Here is a 22,709-nt window from a genome sequence, read left to right on the forward strand (position 1 = left end):
GGGGGTAGCGGGCAGGAAGGGGGTATTGGGCATAGCATCGGGGAGGGGGGTCGGACAGCTCCACCTGCAGCTTTTAAAGTTAAGCAGCAGACGCTATTAGTAAGAGGCAGCAGGCAGGGATGACTCACCTCTTCCGTGTTCCAGCGTGCATTTCACTGTCGTCACTTCCTGCAATGCTGTCTACTTGCAATACAGTGGGTGGCATTGCAGGAAGTGATGACAGTAGAACGCACGCTGGAACGCGGAAGAGGTGAGTCATCCCCACCGCTTCTTACTAATAGCGGTGGCTGCTGCTAAACTTAAGCTGGAGGGGGAGCGCAGATGGGGGTCCCAGGTTTGGTGGGAGGCGGGGGGATTTCTCCCAAGTTTTCCTCAGAGGGCAAAAAGTCTAGGGCTAGCCCTGTAGATGACCTTCATATTTTAGATTGTTCATTGAGATTTTTGCATGTATAAAGTATGACCTTCATTAGGTAAGCAGTAGCAGATAAAGGTAAGTATTGGAAATATGAGTGGGAGGTTTCATAACCCTCCTAATGCTTCCAAGAAAATGCATTATACATTCCACCGTAATGTTCATAAAACCAGTTGTACTGACATTCTAATTAAAACCTGCACATAATTACCATTGTAAGCTTGGGAGTTAGTTCAGAATTGATTCATAATGTGCTATTCAATGTAGCCTGTATAGATGCTGAATGTCTTGAGCACATACTTTTTTGTTTTCTGTAGTGACTTGATGACAATGATGTGCACATACAGTACCAATCGTAGGCAGGGCCGGATTTGTACCTTTTACTGCCCTAGGCCAACTATCATCAGCCGCCCCCTGACCACCCGTAAACACTCTCCCCCCACACACCCCGCACGCACGCACACACACACACACAATTTTCCCATTTTCCCCCAGCAAACATATGGAGTCTTGCACAGGACAGAAGGAAAACATAGAGAAATGCACCATGTATGTATTTAGTTTTTAGCCTGTTCAGTGTTCTCCCCAGAATTTTTTTCCAGCCCGGTGGCTTGAAAATGTAGCCGGGTGGTATGAAAAATTAGCCGGGTGGGGCGAGATGAGAGAATGCAGGGCCGGTGCTTCTCTGCTTACAGCATTGGAGGAGGTGAGCCGATGACGGCCGGGTGCTCACCAAAAATAGCCGGGTGGAGCACCCGGCTAAAAGAGCCTGGGGAGAACACTGCTGTTTAATTCCCCATCATCTGTGTCTAATCACCAGGGCCGCATTTGTACATTCTACCGCCCAAGGCCATCTGTCCCCAGCTGGGTCACTCTCTGCTCGAATAGGTTTCTTCATTGTGCAGGCATGAGCGTGTCCGTACTGGGCATGTACAAGTAAGGTCTGTGCAAGCCCAGTAGAACTAAGGCACTTGTGCAATGCTTTTTTTTTACTCTGTAACTGGGCATGTGCAGACCTTACTTGCCCATACCCAATACAGATACACTCGCTCACAGTCACAGTTGCATACTGAAGAGACCCAATTAACTAGAGAGGAACCCAGCACTGGAAAGGTGGGGTAGAGGAAAATTACAGGAAGCCCCTGGACTACCCCCTCCTCCATAGAGGCACCACAGCTGTCAGCAAGCCCTACACACCCTCTTTATACAAGTACCACAGCTCCCAGCGTGCTCCTTCCCTCCATAGAGACACCACAGCTCCCAGCATGCTCCTTCCTCCATAGAGGCACCACAGCTCCCAGCATGTACCTCCTCTTCCATAGAGGCACCACGTTCCATATAGTATCGGTTATCCCCTAAGGCCTCAAAGATGGCTGCTGGGCCCCCCAGGCCTCCTCCAATGTGAATAGTGGTCCCCTGCAGAACATTTTCAGTGGAGCGCGCTCACCCATCTGGCTGCCTTGCTCCTCTGGTGGCTTCATCCTCGTGGGTGCCTCATCTCTGTGACCTGACGGCATGTACACACTCAAGACGGAAAAACATGCAGAGGAGCATGCCAGCTGGGTGTCAGTGTGCTTTGCTGCGAAGCTCTGGGGGACCACTATTCATTTTAGGGGAGACCAGGGAAAGGGGGGGGGGGGATGACGACACACCAGATGGCACTGGGTCCCCGAGGGAAAACAATACTATATGAAGGAGGGGCATGCTGGGATCTGTGGTACCTCTATGGAAAGGGGGGGCTCTATGGAGGAGAGGTGCATGCTGGGGGTGGGAGGGCTTGCTGGAATCTCTTATGCATCTACAGAGGAGGGGGGGGGGGCATGCTGGCAGCTGTAGTAACTATATAAATGGTGGGGAGACTTACTGGGAGCAGTAGTGCCTCTATAACAAGGGATGGTGTGCTGGGAGCAGTAGTACCTCTCTAAAGAAGTGGGGGGCTTGCTGGGAGCAGTGGTAGGATCTCTATATTAAAGATGGGGGAGTTTGCTGAGCAGTGGTAGCTCTATGGAAAGGGAGGGGAGCTTGCTGGGAGCAGTGGTGCGTTAATAGAGAGGAAGGGGACAAATGGACCACCTAATGCTGTGGGGTGGGAGAGAGGGTGTCAGGACTCAGAAGCAGGACAGGTACTCACACGCATGCAGGCCAGGTAACAGCTTCAGAGACTCAGGCCACATCAATCATCCAGCTTCCTGCAGCCAGCCATAAGAGTACTTCTCCCCATGTGAGCTGAATTCCGTTCAGCTGAGCTCTCTCCCCTTTCCCCGTGCTTTGCTGCGTGTCTGACTCGTACCGGAGGGGAAAGGAATAAACAGCTGCCCTGCGTCTCCTAATCTCTGCAGAAGTTGAAGTTCTCCCTGGCCAGGCTGAACTGCAGGCTGAGGCTCACGGAACTGTATATTTGCTGCTTCTTCCCGCTGGTATCTTCCTCCACGTGTGCCTGCAGCCCGGTCACCCAGCCTTCAAGTTCGTGCACTGTGCTGTGCCTGGCCATCCACGCTTCCTGTGATGTGCAATCATGATATCAAATCATTCATTTTGGCCGCCGGATCCACTCTCCTCCACCATTACACAAGCAGCTAGCACTGTAATGTGAGGCAGCCAGACCCGGTCCGTTTGCGGCCGCCCTGCATCAGAGTTTGAAGATAGCAGAGGGTGGCCGTGGATGGATCGGTTCTGGCTGCCTCACGCCATACAGTGCTGGCTGCTTGTGTAATGGTAGAGTGTAGCTGCCGGCCAGAATGAATGATGGCTGGGCAGGAAAGCACTTTGATAGTGTGTTTGCTTTGACACCCATCAGCCGCCCTAAACAAGGGCTGATTATCTGCCGCCCTAGGCCACTGCCTAGGTTGGCCTTGCCAGAAATCCGGCCCTGATCGTAGGCCTGCTGCACACCGAGTGGTTTTTGAAATGTTTCGCAAACCGCTTCAGCCCGTGAAAACGCTTGGCTAATGTATTTCAATGGGATGGTGCACACCAGCGGTTTGAGGTTTTTAGCAAACCGCAAATGTACCTCCTGCAGCATTTTTGCGGTTTGCAGAAGCGTTTCTGCCTCAATGTAAAGTATAGGAAAAGCTCAAACCGCTCTGAAAAACGCTAGATCAGAGCGGTTTTCCAGGAGTTTTTGTTACAGAAGCTGTTCAGTAACGGCATTACTGTAACAATATATGAAATCTGCTACACAAAAATGCTCCAGAAACCGCTAATCATGTTTAGAAAACGTCTCTAATCATGCCTAGAATCGCTCTGAAATCTTTTCCAAAAACCTCTAGCGGTTGGCGGATCTGCTAGCGGTTTTGGTGTGCACTGGGCCCTACTTAGAACTTGCTTGTGTTCACCTTTTTTTCGCTATTGCTACTAAACCAGTGATTCTGTACAGTGGGACTGCAGTGGCCGCTTTCCTGAAGACTAATTAGAAGCCATAAAGTGTGTGAACACCCTCCAGGTAGCAAAATAGTGATTTTGTTTTTTTGATTCTGCTTTCACACAAACTGGCCGTTAAACCTAAGATAAGAACATTGGACGCCTGGATGGCTCTAAAGTTTTCACTTCAGGTTTGCTTTAGAGGAACTGTAACCAAGAATTAAACTTCATCCCAATCAGTAGCAGATACCACCTTTTCCCATGAGAAATCTACATTTTTTTCTAAAATAGATCAGGGGTATGGCTGATATTGTAGTGAAATCCCTCCCACAGTGTGATGTCTTGATAGTTTTGCCGTCCGAACCTCAATGCATTGTGGGAAACTGCTTTTTTTCCAACTGCCAAGCGAGCAGTATCTCTCTGTACATAGAACTCTCAGTAACAAACATTCCATACAGATCACCTGTCATAACCAAAGATGTCACCACCTAGGATACATTTCAGAATGTAAACTGGGGAGAGGATACATCTATAAATAACGTGTTTTAGTTCCTGGACGTAGTTTCTACGTCCAGGAACCATGCGCGCTCCTGCGGCCGATCGCACGTGCGCTCCCGGCCCGCGGGTTCGTTAGCCAGGCAATCAGTGAATCGAGCTATGGTGCCCGATCACTGATTTCTTTCCCCCGCTGAAAAAGCGACAGCTTCTCTCGGAAGCTGCGCTTTTTCTGGCTGTAGCGCCCCCCATGCGTCCCTCTAAGCGTATGTTACGCTTAGAGTGATGTCATGTAAACAAACTCATGGCCGCCATCTTGTGGCCAAAAAATAAAACTACAACTAAAAGTAAAAAAAATAAAATTCAAACACACATTTACATTATAAATCTCTTGTTTACATCCCACCCTCCCAAAACTACCCAAATAAAATGTTTAATATAAAAAACAAAAAACATTACAATAAAAAAAAATGTAAATATTTACCTAAGGGTTTAAACTTTTTAAATATGAAATATTTCTATATTTTAAACTTGTAAATAGTGATCGATGCAAAAAAATGCACCTTTATTTCCAAATAAAATATTGTCGCCATACATTGTGATAGGGACATAATTTTAACGGTGTAATAACCCGGACATATGGGCAAATACAATACGTGAGTTTTTTAATTATGGAGGCATATATTTTAAAACTATAATGGCTGAAAACTGAGAAATGAATTTTTTTTCCGTTTTTTTTTTTTTCTTATTCTTCCTGTTAAAATGCATTTACAGTAAATTGGCTCTTAGCAAAATGTACCCCCCAAAGAAAGCCTAATTGGTGGCGGAAAAAACAAGATATAGATCAATTCATTGTGATAAGTAGTGATAAAGTTATAGGCTAATGAATGAGAGGTGAACATTTCTCAAGTGAAAACGACGGAACGCGAATGGGTTAATGTAAAAATCCATTTTATACATTGTTCTTTTACTACAGTCCTTGTAGTACAGGTTTGTTTTTTCTCTTTTTCAAATCACCTGTCAAATGACATAAAGCATCTTGGCACTAGAGTACCAACAAACGTATCTACCTATTGGGGTATGGGGATGACTTGTTATGGGTGCTGCAGAAATGTAGCAAGGGGGGGGGGAGAGATAAGTGGAGTAAATTCCTAGACACTGGAGTAAAATGCAAGCAAATGAAGGTGGTTATGGGAGTTGACCTGTAGTTGGATGGCTTGTAATAAGCATATAAATAATCCTGTTTGCCTTGAAGCTGCCTGCTGAGAGCAGTTGGCGACTCCCACCACTAATCTACTGCCAGAATTATTTCTGGAATGTATTGAAATGGAGGTTCATTTATTTTGTTACCTCCCACAATGAACTCTTGTACCAGCAGTGCTTCTGATGCTGCGTCTTGGCCAGGCTGTAGGGGGGGCGTCCTGATTGACTGATCGCTGACCTGTTGACCCCGCACACTACTCAAGATGGGAGGGTTTGTTCTGTCCTAATTGGTGTGAGCCTCCTGTGATGATGATCTGCTTACATGTGCCAGTTGTAAAGTCCACACACAGCAGTTCCTGGGTGGGAGGATGGGGCCAGTCAGCACATTGCTCAGTTGTGTATTAGCTGCTCTTACTACTTTTTAATTAGTCTAAAAAATAACATGCACAGGGCAGTAACCTGCAGCAAATGCCTGTTAGGCTGTTACATAATCAGGTGTGTGGTTACAGTGTAATTAGTGCAGTATACTTGTATCACTGACTTTAGCTCTGTTTATAAGATACTGGCAAGTCGCTCTTAAAGAGAACCTGAACTACAAATTAAGTCAAAGTAAACACACACGTCATATTTGCCTCCCATGTAGTCTACTCAATCTTTCTCTTCTACTGCGATCAATGCTATTCTGCGGCCGCCATTTTTAAAATGGTTATGACCCCGTAACTGCTTCCTGGTCAACACACTTTTAAAACTGTATCACCCACTTGAGCCATAGGGAAACATGGACGTACCTTGCACATCAACAACAACAACAACAAATAACATTTGTAAAGCGCTTTTCTCCCGTGGGACTCAAAGCGCATAAGCATGGCTCAGGGCATTGTGGTACAGAGGAAGAATTTTATAAGTCCGGAAATGCCAGGCTAAACAGGTGGCTTTTCAGTCTGGATTTGAATAGCTCCAGGGATGGTGCTGTCTTTACTGGGTGTGGCAGTTGTCCTTTCAGTTATAACTGACAGCAGCTACTATATTTCAGTTCTGAAAATCTTGTCAGACTTGGAAGCAACCATTTATAAGAAAATGATGAGCTTCTGAGAGGAACTGACAGCAGGGTGAGTACGTAATATTCATTTGCAGGTACATCCTGTGTTTAAATAATGTTAATACGAAGAGAAGGGACCCAGAACAGTCTTCAAGTTTGTATTAACCTCTTTTATTTAAGGCATAAAGCAGGATACAGCAGATAGGACAATGATGTTTCGAGAGCAGCTTCTCTTTTTATCAAGTCCACATGCCCTCTGAATATAAACCCTCTCACTGCAGCCTTATATAATGGTTGCTCCACTAGGGAGACTATAAATGACCAGGAGAACGCCCTGTTGCCAACCAATCTCATGAGAGTCTACCTCCAAAAACACTCTCAAGAGGACCTGATGGGGAACTGCTCCTACTCAGGAGCACCAATCTCCATTAAGTAAACATGAAAACGCGAGATTAGGTTCCCTGGTCCATTGGCTGAACAACCCCAAAGCATTAGGTTCGCACCACCATGTTTGACAGTGGGGATGGCCAAATGAAGGAAACCTCATTGTGACCAAACCATTACATTTTTGTTTCATCTGACCATCACACAGAAAACCAGAAGTATTCTTCTATGTCCAGATGAGCATTTGCAAAGGCCAAGTGAGCTTTTGTGTGCCTTATCTGGAGAAGTGGCGTCCTCCTTGGTCTGCATCCTTGGAAACCAGCAGTGTGCCGTGTCCGTTGGCTTGTCTGCCTTGAGACATTGCCTAATGTTTGAGCCGATTGATTACCAATATCAGGAACTCCTGTGTTCTTCCTGCTGTTTCTGCTGAGTATTTATACTGCACCCCTTGTTACACCATTTGATTGTAATGTCCCCTGGTTTATATTTCAATCAACTCATAATATGTATTTTTTTTTTTTTTTATAAACACAGCCCGCAAACCTATCTGGTTTTATATACAAGTATGTGTGCATTTAGTAAAACAATAATATTTTTACGCTTTTTTAAATGTTATAATACTGTAGAGCCTATTACATGATTACATGCATCTCCTAGGTGAAGAACGCTATCCTGGCAGGTGCCAGAGGGATCATCCTGTACTCTGACCCAGCTGACTACTGCGCCCCGGGCGTCAAACCCTACCCGGAGGGCTGGAACTTACCGGGAGGCGGAGCCCAGCGAGGAAACGTGCTGAATCTGAATGGAGCTGGAGATCCTCTGACCCCGGGTTATCCTGCCAAAGGTTAGACATGGTGTATATACTTAACAAGCATCTGGCGTTGTAGAAGAAGGCACAACGCCTAGCGGACACCACTTGAAAGTAGATGTACCACAAGTCACTGAACATGCACCGTACCTTTATGCATGACTGTACCACAAGTCACTGTATATGCACCATGCATTACTGCTGCATATTCTGTGCTTTAACTAACCATATACAGCAGGGTTCCTTTGAAGTTTCGGCACACAGGCATGAAAGTACCGTAACTACTGTATGGTGGGACTTGCTGAAAGTGTACCTGATATGACATGAGATAAACAGATGTACAGTACAAAACATATTAATAACCAGGCTATTTTACTTTATTTTGGTGCCTGAAAGTTAATTTTTAGGAAGTGACTGCTTCTATCTTGTCAGTACCTTGAAGGGAATATAGTAAACCTCACTGATAAGACGGTTACAGCCATAAGTTTTCCTAGCAGAATTCAACTTCTGAGGGCAGGGGAGAGATGGGGCGGGGGAAGGTCAATAGTTAATGTATTTTAACTCTGGGACACTTATTAGTCTGCCGCTGAGCAGAGGAACAAAACATCCAATCTACTTTGTAAATGTTTAGATACCCCCATGGTTTTATTTTAGATTTAAAGTAATTTTTAGGAGTAGGAGGATAAATACAATTGTTCATCGCATCAGTTTTTCACCCTGGATTCACTTTAACCCCCTTGCCGTTACAATTCTGGCGGCAAGGGGGCAGCGCAGCAATGGGATTTCCTGCTGGGCTTCCCCGGTCGCCATGGCGACCGGGCGGGATGACGTCATGGACGTCGGGACATCAGGGAATCCCAATCCACCCCTCAGCGCTGCCTGGCACTGACTGGCCAGGCTGCGCAAGGGGTCTGGAGGGGGGGCAGCATAGCGTGGCGGGTAGCGGCGAATCGGCGGCGATCGGAAACCTGCACGCAGCTAGCAAAGTGCTAGCTGCGTGCAGTAAAAAAATGTTTTTGAAAATCGGCCCAGCGGGGCCTGAGAAATCCTCCTACGCAGGTTACACCGAGCTGAACTCGGGCTAACCGGCAAGGAGGTTAAAGCAAATCTGAAGCAAAAATAAAATGTATGATTTTGTATGTGTAGTATAGAACTTTGATACCTTTTCCAGTACAGGAAGTTGAAATACTTGAGTTATCTATGCAAATGAGCTTCTCTGAGCTATTCAACCAACTTGGTCAAACTCTGTCCTGTTTTATGAAGAGCTTAAAGGGCAACTGAAACGAGTGAGATGTGGAGGCTGCCATGTTTATTTCCTTTAAAGAAATATCAGTTGCCTGGCTAGCCTGCTAATACTCTTCCTCTAATACTTTAAGCCATAGACCCTGAACAAGCATGCAGCAGATCAGGTGTTTCTGACATTGGCCCAGTGCACACCGAGCGGTTTTTGGAGCGATCCGCCGGCCGCATCCGCCTATAAAAACGCTTGTCTAATGTATTGCAATGGAATGGTGCACACCGGCGGTTTGCGGTTTTTGCCAAGCCGCAAACGCGCCCCCTGCTGCGCGTTTGCAGATTTCGGATGCGTTTCGTCCTCGTAAAGTATAGGAAAAACGCAAACCGCTCTGAAAAACGCTACTTCAGAGCGGTTTGCCAGGCATTTTTGTTACAGTAGATGTTCAGTAACAGCTTTTACTGTAACAATATGTGTAATCTGCTACACAAAAACGCACCCTGAACCGCTAGGTATGTTTAGAAAACCTCTCTAAACATACCTAGAATCGCTCTGAAATCAGCTCCCAAAACCTCTAGCGTATTGCGGATCTGCTAGCGGTTCTGGTGTGCACTGGGCCTCAGTCAGATCTGACAAGATTAGCTGCATGCTTGTTTCTGGCATTGTTTAGACACTACTGCATCCTTATAGACCAGCAGGATTGCCAGGCAACTGGTATTGTATAAAAGGAAATAAATATGGCAGCCTCCATATATTTCTCACTTCAGTTGTCCTTTAAACAACCAAACAGTGAGACAGTTTGTATCTTAACCTCCTTAGCGGTATGCCCGACACTGTGTCGGGCATACCGCTCTGTGGCCCCAGGAGTCCCCACTAAATGTCCGTAATGGCTGTAAATTCTCTAACTAGCACTAGGCTAGCTAGTAAGAGTGTCCAGCACCCCTGGATCCCCCTGTTTATACATTCCCCCCCCCCCCCCCCCTGATCCTGCGATCGTGCAGCCTCCCAGCACAGCTCCGGTCATTTTTGGGGTGATTTTGCTATAATGGTAGGTATAGGGAAAAAACGCTCACAAAATTGCTCTGTGGCAAATGCATTTGTGCTTTTTGTTCCGTGACTATTTAAATGTGAAGTGTTTAGGTAAGGGGCTCTTTAAATCTGGCCAAAAACTAGCAAAAAATCGCAAATCACCCCCCAAAAAGCTCTTACAAAACGCCTGCCCAAAAACGTAGCGCGCAGGTTAGCGCTGGGGCCGGTTCAGACGTTTTGAGGTCACTCCTAAAACCTGCAGAAATGTGCCTGTTGTAGGAATTAGTAATCCTTATATTTTCGGTGATGTATCATTCGTGTGCATCATACAAACTTTATTTCAGTTGATGTAATCAGTAATGTCTTTTTCCTACAGAGTTTATGTACAGATACAGTGCTGACGAAGGCGTTGGACTGCCCAGTATTCCTGTGCACCCCATTGGATACAACGATGCAGAACAGATCCTAAAGTAAGGAATTATTCTGATCAAACCAAAGCTTGGTACAAAGTTAACCCCATAAAGTTGAAGCCAAGTCAGGTTTTTATTTTCTTGTATAAACCTTACATAAAGACACAAGTCGGAGGAATTCCACCCATGGGGACAAAGCAAAGAGTCCCTCTAATCACTGAAACGTTGCAATTTAGGCTCTTCAGTGATGACATTGAGGCCTCTTTTCCACGGACAGTTGAACTGTGTGCTCAGCAAGCAGTTGCCAGGCAGCAGCAAGCAGTTGTGAGAGTTTAGAGGCATTTCACTGCCTAGTAACTGCTCCTGGAAAAGAGGCCTGAAAAGAGTACTGTAGGGCAGGGTGGCTCAAATAACGAGTTCAGATGAAATTTGAATAGGTGGTGTTTGGATTTCATCCTGCTAATTACATCACCTGTGCGGGAGGGGGGGGGGGGGGGTAATCTTACCCATCAGCCATCTTCGCTCATCCCTCGGCGCCTCCCACGCTGCGTTCCAATCCGGTGTCATATGACTATACACTTCCTCCTTCAACCTGGAAGGAGGAAGTGTTTGTAATCACATGACGCCGGATTGGAACGTATCGTGGGAGGCGTCGAGGGACGAGCGAAGATGGCTGATGGGTAAGATTAACCCCCCCCCTCGCCCACCCGCACAGGTGATGTAATTTAGCAGGATGAAATCCGAATAACACCTATTCGGATTTCATCTGAACTCGTTAATTGAACCACCCTGCTGGAGGGACTGGGAGTGGGAGGGAGGGAGGGGGGGGGGGGGAAGAGTTGAAGCAGTGAAACTTAAAAAGCACCTGTGTTTAGAACTAAATGTATGGTTGGCTGATGGTGTAATGGTTAAGGGCTCTGCCTCTGACACAGGAGACCAGGGTTCGAATCTCGGCTCTGCCTGTTCAGTAAGCCAGCACTAATTCAGTAGGAGACCTTTGGCAAGTCTCCCTTACACTGCTACTGCCAATAGAGCGCGCCCTAGTGGCTGCTGCTCTGCTCTGGCGCTTTGAGTCCGCAAGGAGAAAAGCGCAATATAAATGTTCTTTGTCTTGTCTATTTATAATTTCAGGCTCATGGGAGGACCAAGTCCACCAAAATCTTGGAAGGGAAATCTTAATGTCTCCTACAACATTGGACCTGGATTCCTAGATGACTTTTCACAAAGGTAAATGCTGTCTAAGGCTGCTTTCACAGTGGGACGTTACAGGCGCACGTTAGTGCAGCCTGTAACGCACCCCAACGCACAGCAATGTAACTGCAATGGGCTGTTCACTGTGCCTACCTTGCGTTACATTGTAACGCTGCACGTTATTTGAAGGTGCAGCATGCTGTGCGGTTAGACTGTTTGCACATGCTCAGATCCTTAATTTAAAAAAAAGACTTTTACACACCTGGGGCTTCCAATAGCCTTCTGCAGCTGTCCGGTGCCCTCGCCGTGTCCCTCTGATCCTCGTGTCCCCGCCGGCAGCCACTTCCGGTTTCGCCGTCAGGAGCCGACAGGCTGGGAACGCGAGTGATTCTTCGCGTTCCCAGTCACAATTGCGCCCTCTATGCTGCTATAGCAGCACCGGACGTCTGCAGGGGCCTATTGGAAGCCCCAGGTGAGTAAAAGTGTTTTTTTTTTTTTTTTTTTTTTTTTTTTTACTTAAGGATCACTTTAACGTCCCCTAAAAACGCAACGTCTTGGTGTGAAAGAGGCTTTAAGTTTGTCATCAAGCAGCTTGGGACTGGAGTGGGAAGGGCTCACTAGCAGCAATTGGGTGGCTTTTGTTTAGCTCACAATGGGTATAATTTGATGGAGTCCAGCTTGAAGTCCACCACAGATGACTAGTCTGTGTTGGGCTACCTGGACATCCTTTTTGAGGTTCAGCAAACTTAAAACCTGCTAAAGTAAATCAAACTTGCCTGCTGATCAACGGTGGCATTCTGATTGCAATTGAATTGTTTTGCAGTACGGTTTTGTTTGTTCTCCCCAAATTTTGCAACACGCGCTAGACTGCGGTCATTGATGATGAATGATAGACTGGACAGCTGAGAATTGTTACCAAAAAGGTCCCAACGAGGGTAAGACAGTGATTATTGTCCATGTAGACCAGTCCATCCTGGTGGAAGTGCAAGTCTTGCACGCCTGGGTCCTCCCTTTCACGCTTCCGGTAACCATCGGAATGGCTGACCGTCATTGTGCCATTGCTGCATTCCAATTTGTGCTTGTTGCTAACCGTCAGATCGCTCATTTTATGACAATCGCAGTCTAAGGTGAAGTGCAAGAGACCAGATGTTGTAGCTGCTGCTTCTAATTGGCCCATATTAGGCTGCATAAATTTGCATCATTTGAATCAGAACTTCATTCATAATTTCTGCATGTGGTTTGTCTTGTCAGGTTCTCATCTTCCATGGGTTTATTTTAAAGATGTGCTGCCAGGTCATATTTTCCTAACTCGGGCTGTTGTTTTCCCAGGGAGGTATGACCAAAACTGTTGCCAAAACAGCTCTGTGAGTACATGTCACACGTGTAATAGATACAAAGCCACACAGATATGACTTGCTGTACGTCACTGGCAACATGCTTGTTTACATTTCGCTAGAGGACAGAATATGTCAACTCAAAATAACCAACCCGTCATTATGATTTGACTGTAGTAAGTTGAGAGCTGGCTGCTGCATGCGAGTAGGAACTCTTTGACTGCTCAGCACTAGGGTTGATCGATGATATGCAAATGTATGTACACTTTGATGGAAACGTATGCAGCTTGAAAATGAACCAATCAATTTAAGCCTGGGTGGAACTTGATTGGACCATTTTCAAGCTGCATATATTTGCATTAAAAAAATACACAAAATCAGAAATATTTGCATATCATTGATCATCCCTACTCGGCGCCTGCTTATGGCCCAGTGATGTCCGAGGGATTGGCTCCCGATCCTTGTTGGTGCTGAGGCCTTTAGTATTTCCGTTATGCACCATTCTGTAAAGCAGGTATGTCAAACCGGTCCTACGAGGGCCGAGATCCTCACACATTTTTGATACAGCTCAAATGAATTGATGGGTCTGAATCAGAATAGGTGTGGTCCATCAGGTAGAACACATTCCTTTCTTTCTTAGTCCATCCTAAACACCCGCATGGATCTGGCCCTCCAGGCCTGGAGTTCCACACATGTGCTGTAAAGCCTCTCTCAGGGGCTGTTTATACTTGGGCTTGCTTGCACTGTCTTATTTGATGAGCTCTACCTCATTGATTAACGTTATTCTTTTGATTCACAGGAAAGTGAAAATGCATATTTACAGCCACAATCAAATTGCGAGGATTTATGACGTTATTGGTACCATCCGTGGAGCTTTGGAGCCAGGTATGACCTTCAGAATAGACTGGCTGAGGCGGTCTCACGTTGTACAAACTTTTTTCAATATATCTGACAATTCTGACAATCCAGTGAAATTAGAAAGAAATGCAAACCTAAATGAACTTCTTAACTTCACTCATGTTTGTTGTGGAACATAAGTGCACGTTCTTATCATCGTGTAGTATAGTAAGTAACTAATCCAGATTGGTAGGGGTTTAATTGTAATAAAGGTTTTTATATTTTGTTTTTTAGCTATACAGTGAAACCTTGGACTGTAAGTAATTTGATTTGCAAGCGCTTAAGGAAGATAATTTTTTTTGACATTTTGACTAGTTATTCAAGCACAGTACATTACATATACTGTATGTGCATCACACCTGACTTGATGGCGGTTACCCCTTTGACGCTGCAGGATTGTACTTTCAAATGTAGTGTCTGTACACATTTCCGTGAAATCCTTAAAGAGACTCCGTAACAAAAATTGCATCCTGTTTTTTTATCATCCTACAAGTTCCAAAAGCTATTCTAATCTGTTCTGGCTTACTGCAGCACTTTCTGCTATCAAAGTCTCTGTAATAAATCAACTTATCTCTCTCTTGTCAGACTTGTCAGGCCTGTGTCTGGAAGGCTGCCAAGTTCTTCAGTGTTGTGGTTCTGTGATGCATCTCCCCCATCCAGGCCCCTCTCTGCACACTGCCTGTGTATTATTTAGATTAGAGCAGCTTCTCTCTTCTCTCATCTTTTACAAGCTGGATAAATCCTCCTCTGAGCTGGCTGGGCTTTCACATACAGAGGAATTACATATGGGCAGAGCTGTCTGCACTCTGCAGGAAGAAACAGCCTGACACTTCAGTGGAAGATAGCTGCAGGGGGAAAGAAACACACAAATGATCTCTTGAGATTCAAAAGGAAGGCTGTATACAGCCTGCTTGTGTATGGATGTATTTTCTATGTGTGGACATACTGTACATCAATCTACTTCCTGTTTTGGTGGCCATTTTGTTTATAAACAAACTTTTTAAAACTGTTTTTAACCACTTTTAATGCGGCGAGGAGCGGCAAAATTGTGACAGAGGGTAATAGGAGATTTCCCCTAACGCACTAGTATGTTTACTTTTGTGTGATTTTTAACAATACAGATTCTCTTTAAAGAGAATCTGTGTACTCTAAAATTCTTACAATAAAAAGCATACCATTCTATTCATTATGTTCTCCTGGGCCCCTCTGTGCTGTTTCTGCATCTCCCTGCTGCAATCCTGGCTTGTCATCGCCATTTTTATCCAGTGTTTACAAACCAGACATAGCAAGTGATGCGCTGAGAAGAGCAGAGTGTGTGAGTCATACAGACTGTGCATGGGGCCTGGAGAGGGTGTGTATAGCTTCTAGCCAATCACAAGCAGCACAGCACATTCCACACATTCCAGCCTCAGCCCGACAGAGCCGACAGAGGAGAGAAGATTAGATCATGTAACGGAGATAATACAGCCACTGTGCAAATAGGAAAGGCTGCAGTTAGACAGAGCACATTAGAACAGGTATAGAAACTTATAGGATAGAAGAAATAAGGATGAAAACATTTTGTTAGTCTCTTTAAGTTGGCAAGCAGTGATTCTATTGTAGTGAGTTTTTTTTTTCTTATACTTTTCTGAGATAATCATGTTCTCAAACCAAGTTTCTACTGTACTGCTTTATTACATCTTTTTATATTCCCTTTAGATTAGAATATTAAAGCAAGGGTGGTTCCATATTGTCTTGCAGATCGCTATATTATCCTGGGAGGGCATCGAGATTCCTGGGTGTTCGGTGGGATAGACCCAACAACCGGTGCAGCTGTCCTGCAAGAAGTTGCCAGGAGTTTTGGCAAGAAAGTTAAAGATGGTACAATGTCATTGGCTTGTGGATCCTTTTTAAAAAAAAATTTTAGCATGAAATTGCCATACAATGAAACCAGTCATAATTGTTTTTGCTTTGATATGTTCCCGACCCGTTTTTCTACGCGTGTGCGACTAGTGCAATCGCCCGGGCGCCGGATTGAGCGGCAGCAGGGTGGGTGCAGCGGCAGGAGGAGCAGGCATAGCTTAGTTACAGCTTTACTCCACAATCCCTGCATGCAGCTTCTATCTTCTTCCTGTCCCAGGCGTCCATTGCGTTGGTTACAGCGCCTCCCTGTGATGACATGACCGCGTGTCATCACAGGGGAAGCGGTTACCAATACGACAGGCGCCTGGGACAGGAAGAAAAGGGCTGCGGGTGATCTCGGTAGGTGAGTTGTAACTATGCTATGACCGCTCCCCACCACCACAACCACCACCATCGTGCCTATGCTGGAGGCACCTACCTATCTAACCTTTGCTGGGGGCTGCTATACTGGCAATCTTTATTGGAGGTACTTACCTAGCTAACGTATACTGGTGGCAACTATACGGGATGCCCTATACTGGAGGCACCGACCTAGCTAACCTATATTGGGGAAAACTATGCCTGGCTACCTATACTGGGTGGGACCTATAGCTGGCTAACTATACTGGGGTCAACTAGACCTGGCGCACTTATAGCTGGCTAGCCTAGGAACTGCCCTGAAATGTGCTATCATACTGCTCTCCCTTGCAGGGCCGGGCCGAGGCATAGGCTGGAGAGGCTCCTGCCTCAGGGCGCGGTGTAGGAGGGGGCGCACAATTCATTCAGCTGTCATTCCTAATTGTGTTTGAAGCAGAAAGAAATAAGAAAAGGGAATACATGGCAGTGACTGCAAGCCAGATAACTAGATATTAAGGTGTTGGGGAGGTTGTGGGCCCTGTGGCACCTCTTAGTCTAATAGCAATCAGTGAGTGACAGCTGGGGTGGGAGGGGTGGAGGGGCGCACTTTGGTGTCTCAGCCTTGGGTGCTGGAGGACCTTGTCCCGCCTCTGCTCCCTTGTTCTGGTGGCCAATGGACAGAACGCTTCTACAGGGGCAGATGTACCATGATCGGCTACAGTGACTCTTATCCTACAGTTAACCACTAATACAATCATGATTGTACACAAACTTCTCTGCTGCTCCATAGCCCATTGTCTATGTGGACACACCAATCTTCTCTTCCATGCTGCAGAGATGCAGATTCCCACTGGTTATTACAATTCAAAGAATACCAAGGGGTCAAGGCTTGTGCTCCACAACACAGTTATAGTTAATATATGAAAAAAACTGATTTCACCAGTCAGTTAGGGGATACGCAGGCTCCAGAAGAATACAAATATTCTCCAAGCCGCAATCACAATCCACATATACTGCTTGTTCCCAAATAGAGATATAGGATTTCCCTGTAAAATAAACTTTACATAGCGCAATACTGCATAGGTTAAAACACCCAGTGAGCACTCCAGTAATGGTGCAACAGGCCTCCACCGGAAACACTTAATGCTGAAGGGGTGCTGCACCCCCTTAGTGGGTCACACTCACCATGTTCCCTCTTGTGTCTTAAGCGTATCAGACCTCCAACCTGGGCATTGCACTCCTTAAAGGGAAGGTTCAGGGTCGATTAAAAAAAAAAAAATCCACATCCACTTACCTGGGGCGTCCTCCAGCCCATGGCAGGCAGGAGGTGCCCTCGGCGCCGCAAGCTCCCAGTGGTCTCCCAGGTCGGGCTTCTTGTGCGCTCCAAAATGCGCCTCATGGCGGCGTGCTGACGTCATCGGACGTCCTCCGGGCTGTACAGCGCAGGCTCAGAACTACTGAGCCGCGGACGGATCCCGCTGCACGCCTCAGTCCCCACTTCGCTCCACTTCCTGGATGCGTCCCACGTGACTCCAAGCTCCGCCCAGGATCTTGGAGTGATGTGGGACACATCCAAAGATGCATCCAGGATAAGCAACGAATTAAATCTGGATTCAATCCGCATGAATTTCATTCAGATTTCATCCGGATAATTAATGCAGGGGGGGGGTTAAACTTACCCAGCAGCCTTCTTCTTTCTTCTGTCCCACGCCGCCTCCCACGCAGTGGTCCAATGTGGAATGTGGAAGTGTTTGTAGTCACGTGACCACCACGTGGCGCCGTGGGACGGATGAAAGAAGAAGGCTGCTGGGTAAATTTAACCCCCCCTCCCCCCCACCCGCTCAGCTGCATTAATTATCCGGATGAAATCCGATGAAACTCATTCGGATTTAATCCGTTGCTCATCCCTGCACATCTCTGACGTTGGTTTCCACTGTGAAACCGGCCTCCGCTGTATGGTGGTGAAGAAATCAGCCTGGTTTTAAAAGTACTAAATATTTTGCTATACTGGTGTTATGCCAAATATGGTGAACGGAGTATGTAGTTTACTCTATACTGTACTGTTCTCACATGTGCAAACAAATTTTACACTTAAAGAGAGACGCTGACCAAGAATTGAACTTTATACCAATCCGTAACTGATACCTCCCCTTTACATGAGAAATCTATTTCTTTTCACAAACAGACCATCAGGGGGCTCTGTATGGCTGATATTGTGGTGAAACCCTCCCACAAGAAACTCTGAGGACTGTGGTACTCCTCGCAGTTTCCTGTCTGAACCTTGCTGCATTGTGGGAAATAGCTGTTTACAGCTGTTTCCAACTGCCGAAAACCATGCAGCAGCTACGTCACCTGCCAACAGTAAAAATGTCACCATGTAATGAATGTCAGAATGTAAATCAGGGATTTAAAAGATTTTGCAATGGGCAAACACTGACTAAATCATTTATACATAATTATTGTAAAAATGAAGCACTTGTTTTATTACATTATTTTTCCCCACAATCCTTCAGGGCAAAGGTGAGACGTTGCTCCTCCCAGGAACAGGAACAGACAGCACTTCCCCTATAAAAAAGTCACATGGTTAGTCCACCCTCAGTGCTGTTTGTTCCTGCGTCCAGGCAGGTCGGCATCTCCCCTCTGGGTGAAGCCTGTGTGCTGGGCTGCAGGTGGATCCTTCTGGGTGGCTGAGACTGTGGTACTGAGGCAGTCTGGCCATGCGCCCCAGGCTGGATCTTTACTGGGGTTTGCCTACCTTTCTCTCCCGCTGCCAGGGAGAGCAAGTGTGGAAGGCGTGGGTTCCCCTTGGCGGCCTTGCGGCAGAGGAGCAGGACGGAGGTAAGCCAGCGGCCATGTGCAGCGTGGAGCGCATTGCGGCCATTAGGACGCTTGGCCGCGTCCGGATGCATAATTTCCGGCGGGTATGCCGAATGTAGCAAATTGTAGAGCTGGTTCATTACTCCTTCTGAACCTCCGGTCCGCCCCTCATCCAATTGTGGCAGGCCGGATATGTTTTAAAGGGGAGGCTGCGCAGGCCTGTTTGCACTGTTGCTCAGAGGGAGTTTGGTCCTGCGCTGGACATGAAAGTTTGGAGACATGTCAGACGCTGAGAGGATTGAGAGCAACCAGGCCGCCCAGAAGGTGAGATAATGGCTTCTCTTTCTGGGCTAAAGGTGCTAAAGCTGTACAGAGTTAAATGCCTTGTTGGTTTTGTTTGTTTGCAGGCCAAAACTGAGGCCGCTGCTAAATCTGCTGAGGCTGCTGCTGCAGATAAGCATAGGCTCCCTCCTAATTATAAGAGATGCCCTTTGTGCAATGTTAAGCTAATGTTGCCCTATGCAAAGACTCTGTCAGTTGTGCATAGAGAGGGTTATGAGGGAGGAGCCGGGTCACTCTGTTCAGAATACATTGAGATCCTTTAGAGAGGAGATTAGGCTTCATTGGAATCAATTAAGTCTTCATTATTGAATGCTAATCCATCTACTTCTCAGGTTGCTGTATCTGGAGTATCTGTGACTGAGGTTGATGTTAGTCAGGCTGAGTTTGCAGCTAGTTCTGAGGATTCAGACATTAGAGAAATAAAATCTGAGTCTGTTCCAAAGTTTAAATTCCGTATTGAGGATACGGAGGCGTTGATTGCTGCCAGTAATTACTCTTTTGGAGTTGAGTAAGGATGTGGTAGCTAATTTGTCTATTCATGATCAATTATACAAAGCTAAAGGATCCACTGGATAAAAAAGTGGATGCTTATTTGAAGAGGTCTTTGGAGGCTAGTGTGGCTATGTTTAGGCTGGCTGTTGCCTCTACATGTGTGGTCAGAGCTTTGGAGCTGTGGATTAATCAGCTCAGAGCTAATATACTGGCACCTGTTGAGCATTTGTTGAATTCTATTGCGATTCTCATTAAATCTGCTGCATATTTAGATGATTCCTCGGCTGAGGCAATTAGGTTTACACCCACTGCTGAAATTAATGATCAGCTTTGGAAAGTACATCGAACAAAAAGAAAAATTTTTTCCTAAAAAGAAAAAAGCTGTTGCAACTAAAGTTTTTGTGTGTGATCAAAGAGATGCCTCTAAAGATCAGAGAAAAGGCAGAAAGTGGACTTCTGACAAGTCGGGGAAAAGGGGCTTTAAATATAAAGCTCCGAAAACCCAGTCAAATCCCAACGACTCGTGTAAGGCGGTGGGGGGAGGCTAAGATGCTTCTCTCTCAGGTGGGCAAAAGGGGCAAAAAGCCCGTTTATTTGCCGATCAATAAAGTTTGGTTACCAAATAGTTTGCGCTCCATCCATCGTCAAGATTTGTGGTCTCAAAGGCCCCAGGAGATCCCACTCTGTTTCCAGAAATTTTGAGTATATTGCAAAACATGCTAAAACAGAATGTATTTTATCCTGTGCCGGATCAAACAATCCGAAACAGTCTGTATGCATGTTGGATTATTAGGGCTCTGTACAAATTAACAAGCTGACACATCATTGCATTCCAGCGGTGTGTAGCTGCTAAGGGTAACAATGGTTAATTTGCATATAGTCAGCAGTGATGCACTGGGAGACATCTCAAGCTCACTCCAACCTGAATTATTGCAAATTCTTTCTGTTTTAAGAAAGCAAACTTTTTTGCTTTTCTTAGCATTTTAGTAAGAGGGCTTTTAGGACCATTGTAGCCTCTTACACACTCTGAGTTCTGGGTCACCATGAGCTTGCTGGTTAGTCTGTATCCTGTGCCAGTAAAGGAACAAAAGCAAAGCTTCTGTTTCACTATTTTTGTAGTAAAAAGTCGTCGGGCAAGTTTCGCCTGATTCTGAACCTAAAAAGACTTAACCTGTTATGAGACAGAAAAAGTTCGGATGGAATCCATTTTTTCAGTAAGGGAGCTACTGTTTCCAGGGGCCTTTATGGCATCTCTCGATCTAAGAGATGCATATTGGCATTCACCAAAAATCGCAAAAATTCCTAAAATTTGCAGTTGGAGAAAATAGGAGGGTAGAACACTACCAGTTTGTTTGCCTTTCGTTTGGGATCACTTCTGCCCCAAGAGTGTTCACAGAGATGCTGGGAGAAGCATTGATTCCGTTAAGAGAGCAGTCGATTTTAATCATTCCGTGTTTAGACGACTTGCTTATTCTCGGAAGTTCAGCAGATCAACTGACAAACCATTTAAATCTGGTATCGGAACATCTCCGATCCCTAGGTTGGATTATCAACCTAGAGAAGTACTCTTTGATTCCAAGTCAGAAAACGCCTTTTCTAGGCATGCTAGTGCATTCATTAAAACAGAGGATTTTCTTTCCTCCGGAAAATATCCTAAAGATAAATTTGGCAGTGAAATCATTACAGAGGGAAGACAAGGTTTCCCTAAGGATGATTTTGTCTGTGCTGGGATTGATGTCATCCACAATGGTGGCAGTACCCTGGGCACTGGCACACACCAGGAAGTTGCAGAGTTTCCTTCTAGGAAATTGGGACGGTCGTCCATAAACATAAGATTTCAAAGTCACAATTCCTCAAACTGTGGTGTTGTCTCTGCAGTGGTGGTTGGAGGAATCCAACCTTGTGAAAGGAAGGCTTTGGAAGGAGCCTGTAGACAAGGTAATTACTACGGATGCAAGCGCTTGGGGCTGGAGAGCTCGTATAGCTCACAGAGCCTTTCAAGGGAAGTGGACAGAACTGGAGTCTGAGGTCATCCAACTGGAGGGAATTGATGGCAGTAAAGCGGGCCTTATTTCAGGCGCGATCGATACTGTCACAGTCCGATGTTCTGATCCACTCTGACAATGTTACGGCAGTAGCGTTTTGTCAACAAACAGGAAGGCACGAGATCCCTGTTGTTGCAAGAAGAAGTGGAGGAGATCTTGTCCTGGGCAGGAAAGAATGTGTTATCCTTGAGAGCTGTTCGTCTCGAGGGAAAACTCAATATAGAGGCAGACAAACTGAGCAGAAGCAGGATTCTGTCATCAGAGTGGTCTCTAAACTGAGAGAGGTGTTCCCAGACATCACAAAACGATGGGGAACACAGTCAATCGATCTGTTCACAACAGAAGATCATGCCCAGATTCAGAGTTTCTTCTCCCTCAATCCAAAAAAGCATATATCTGGGGGTGACTGCATTCATTCAGGAGTGGAACTTTCCACTTCGGTATGCATTTCCTCCTCTAAATTTGATTCCTGCCGTTATCAACAAGAGGTTGTCAAAATCTGATGATTTTGATTGCACCTTAGGGGACCCTTGGAGACTTCCTTGCAGGCCAGATCTGCTGCTGCAAGGGAACCTGTGGCATCCACATCCAGGCAGATTGAATCTGTCAGTCTGGATCCTTACTCAAAAATTGGGAGTATCTGACAAGGCAGACTCTACATTGATTGGTATCCGTAAAGAAGTTACTAGGAAGATTTACTTGAAATGCTGGAAAACTTTCCATCTTCGGCTGTCCGGCTTTAATTTTGATAGCCTGTCAGTTCCAGCAGTCCTGGATTTTCTTCAGGAGGGTTGGGATAAAAATGTTTCTGTAAGTACGCTTAAAGTGCAGATTGCTGCTTTATCTGCTTTTTCAGTTATCCCCTTGTCTTCCTCTCCTTTTGATAGTGAGGTTTCTGAAGGCTTTTTCTAGGAAACTGCCAGTTTATAAACCATATGTTTCTCCTTGAGATTATCAGGGGTTTTAAAGGGACTGTCCA

The 22,709-nt window shown here is 45.8% G+C and overlaps 1 protein-coding gene across 2 annotated transcripts in view; it reads left to right on the forward strand.

Annotated features, from left to right (window-relative positions):
* Window positions 1-22,709, forward strand: part of LOC137545486 (N-acetylated-alpha-linked acidic dipeptidase 2-like) — a 102,722-nt gene that overhangs the window by 39,098 nt on the left and 40,915 nt on the right. For both annotated transcript variants that reach the window (XM_068266794.1, XM_068266795.1), the window contains 5 exons: window positions 7,551-7,737; window positions 10,341-10,434; window positions 11,506-11,601; window positions 13,699-13,784; window positions 15,537-15,656. In XM_068266794.1, coding sequence (XP_068122895.1) covers window positions 7,551-7,737; window positions 10,341-10,434; window positions 11,506-11,601; window positions 13,699-13,784; window positions 15,537-15,656 — 583 coding nt within the window. The remainder of the gene's footprint in view (window positions 1-7,550; window positions 7,738-10,340; window positions 10,435-11,505; window positions 11,602-13,698; window positions 13,785-15,536; window positions 15,657-22,709) is intronic.

The sequence above is a fragment of the Hyperolius riggenbachi genome, chromosome 2 (assembly GCF_040937935.1).
Source record: "Hyperolius riggenbachi isolate aHypRig1 chromosome 2, aHypRig1.pri, whole genome shotgun sequence".
NCBI classification, from domain to species: Eukaryota; Metazoa; Chordata; class Amphibia; order Anura; family Hyperoliidae; genus Hyperolius; species Hyperolius riggenbachi.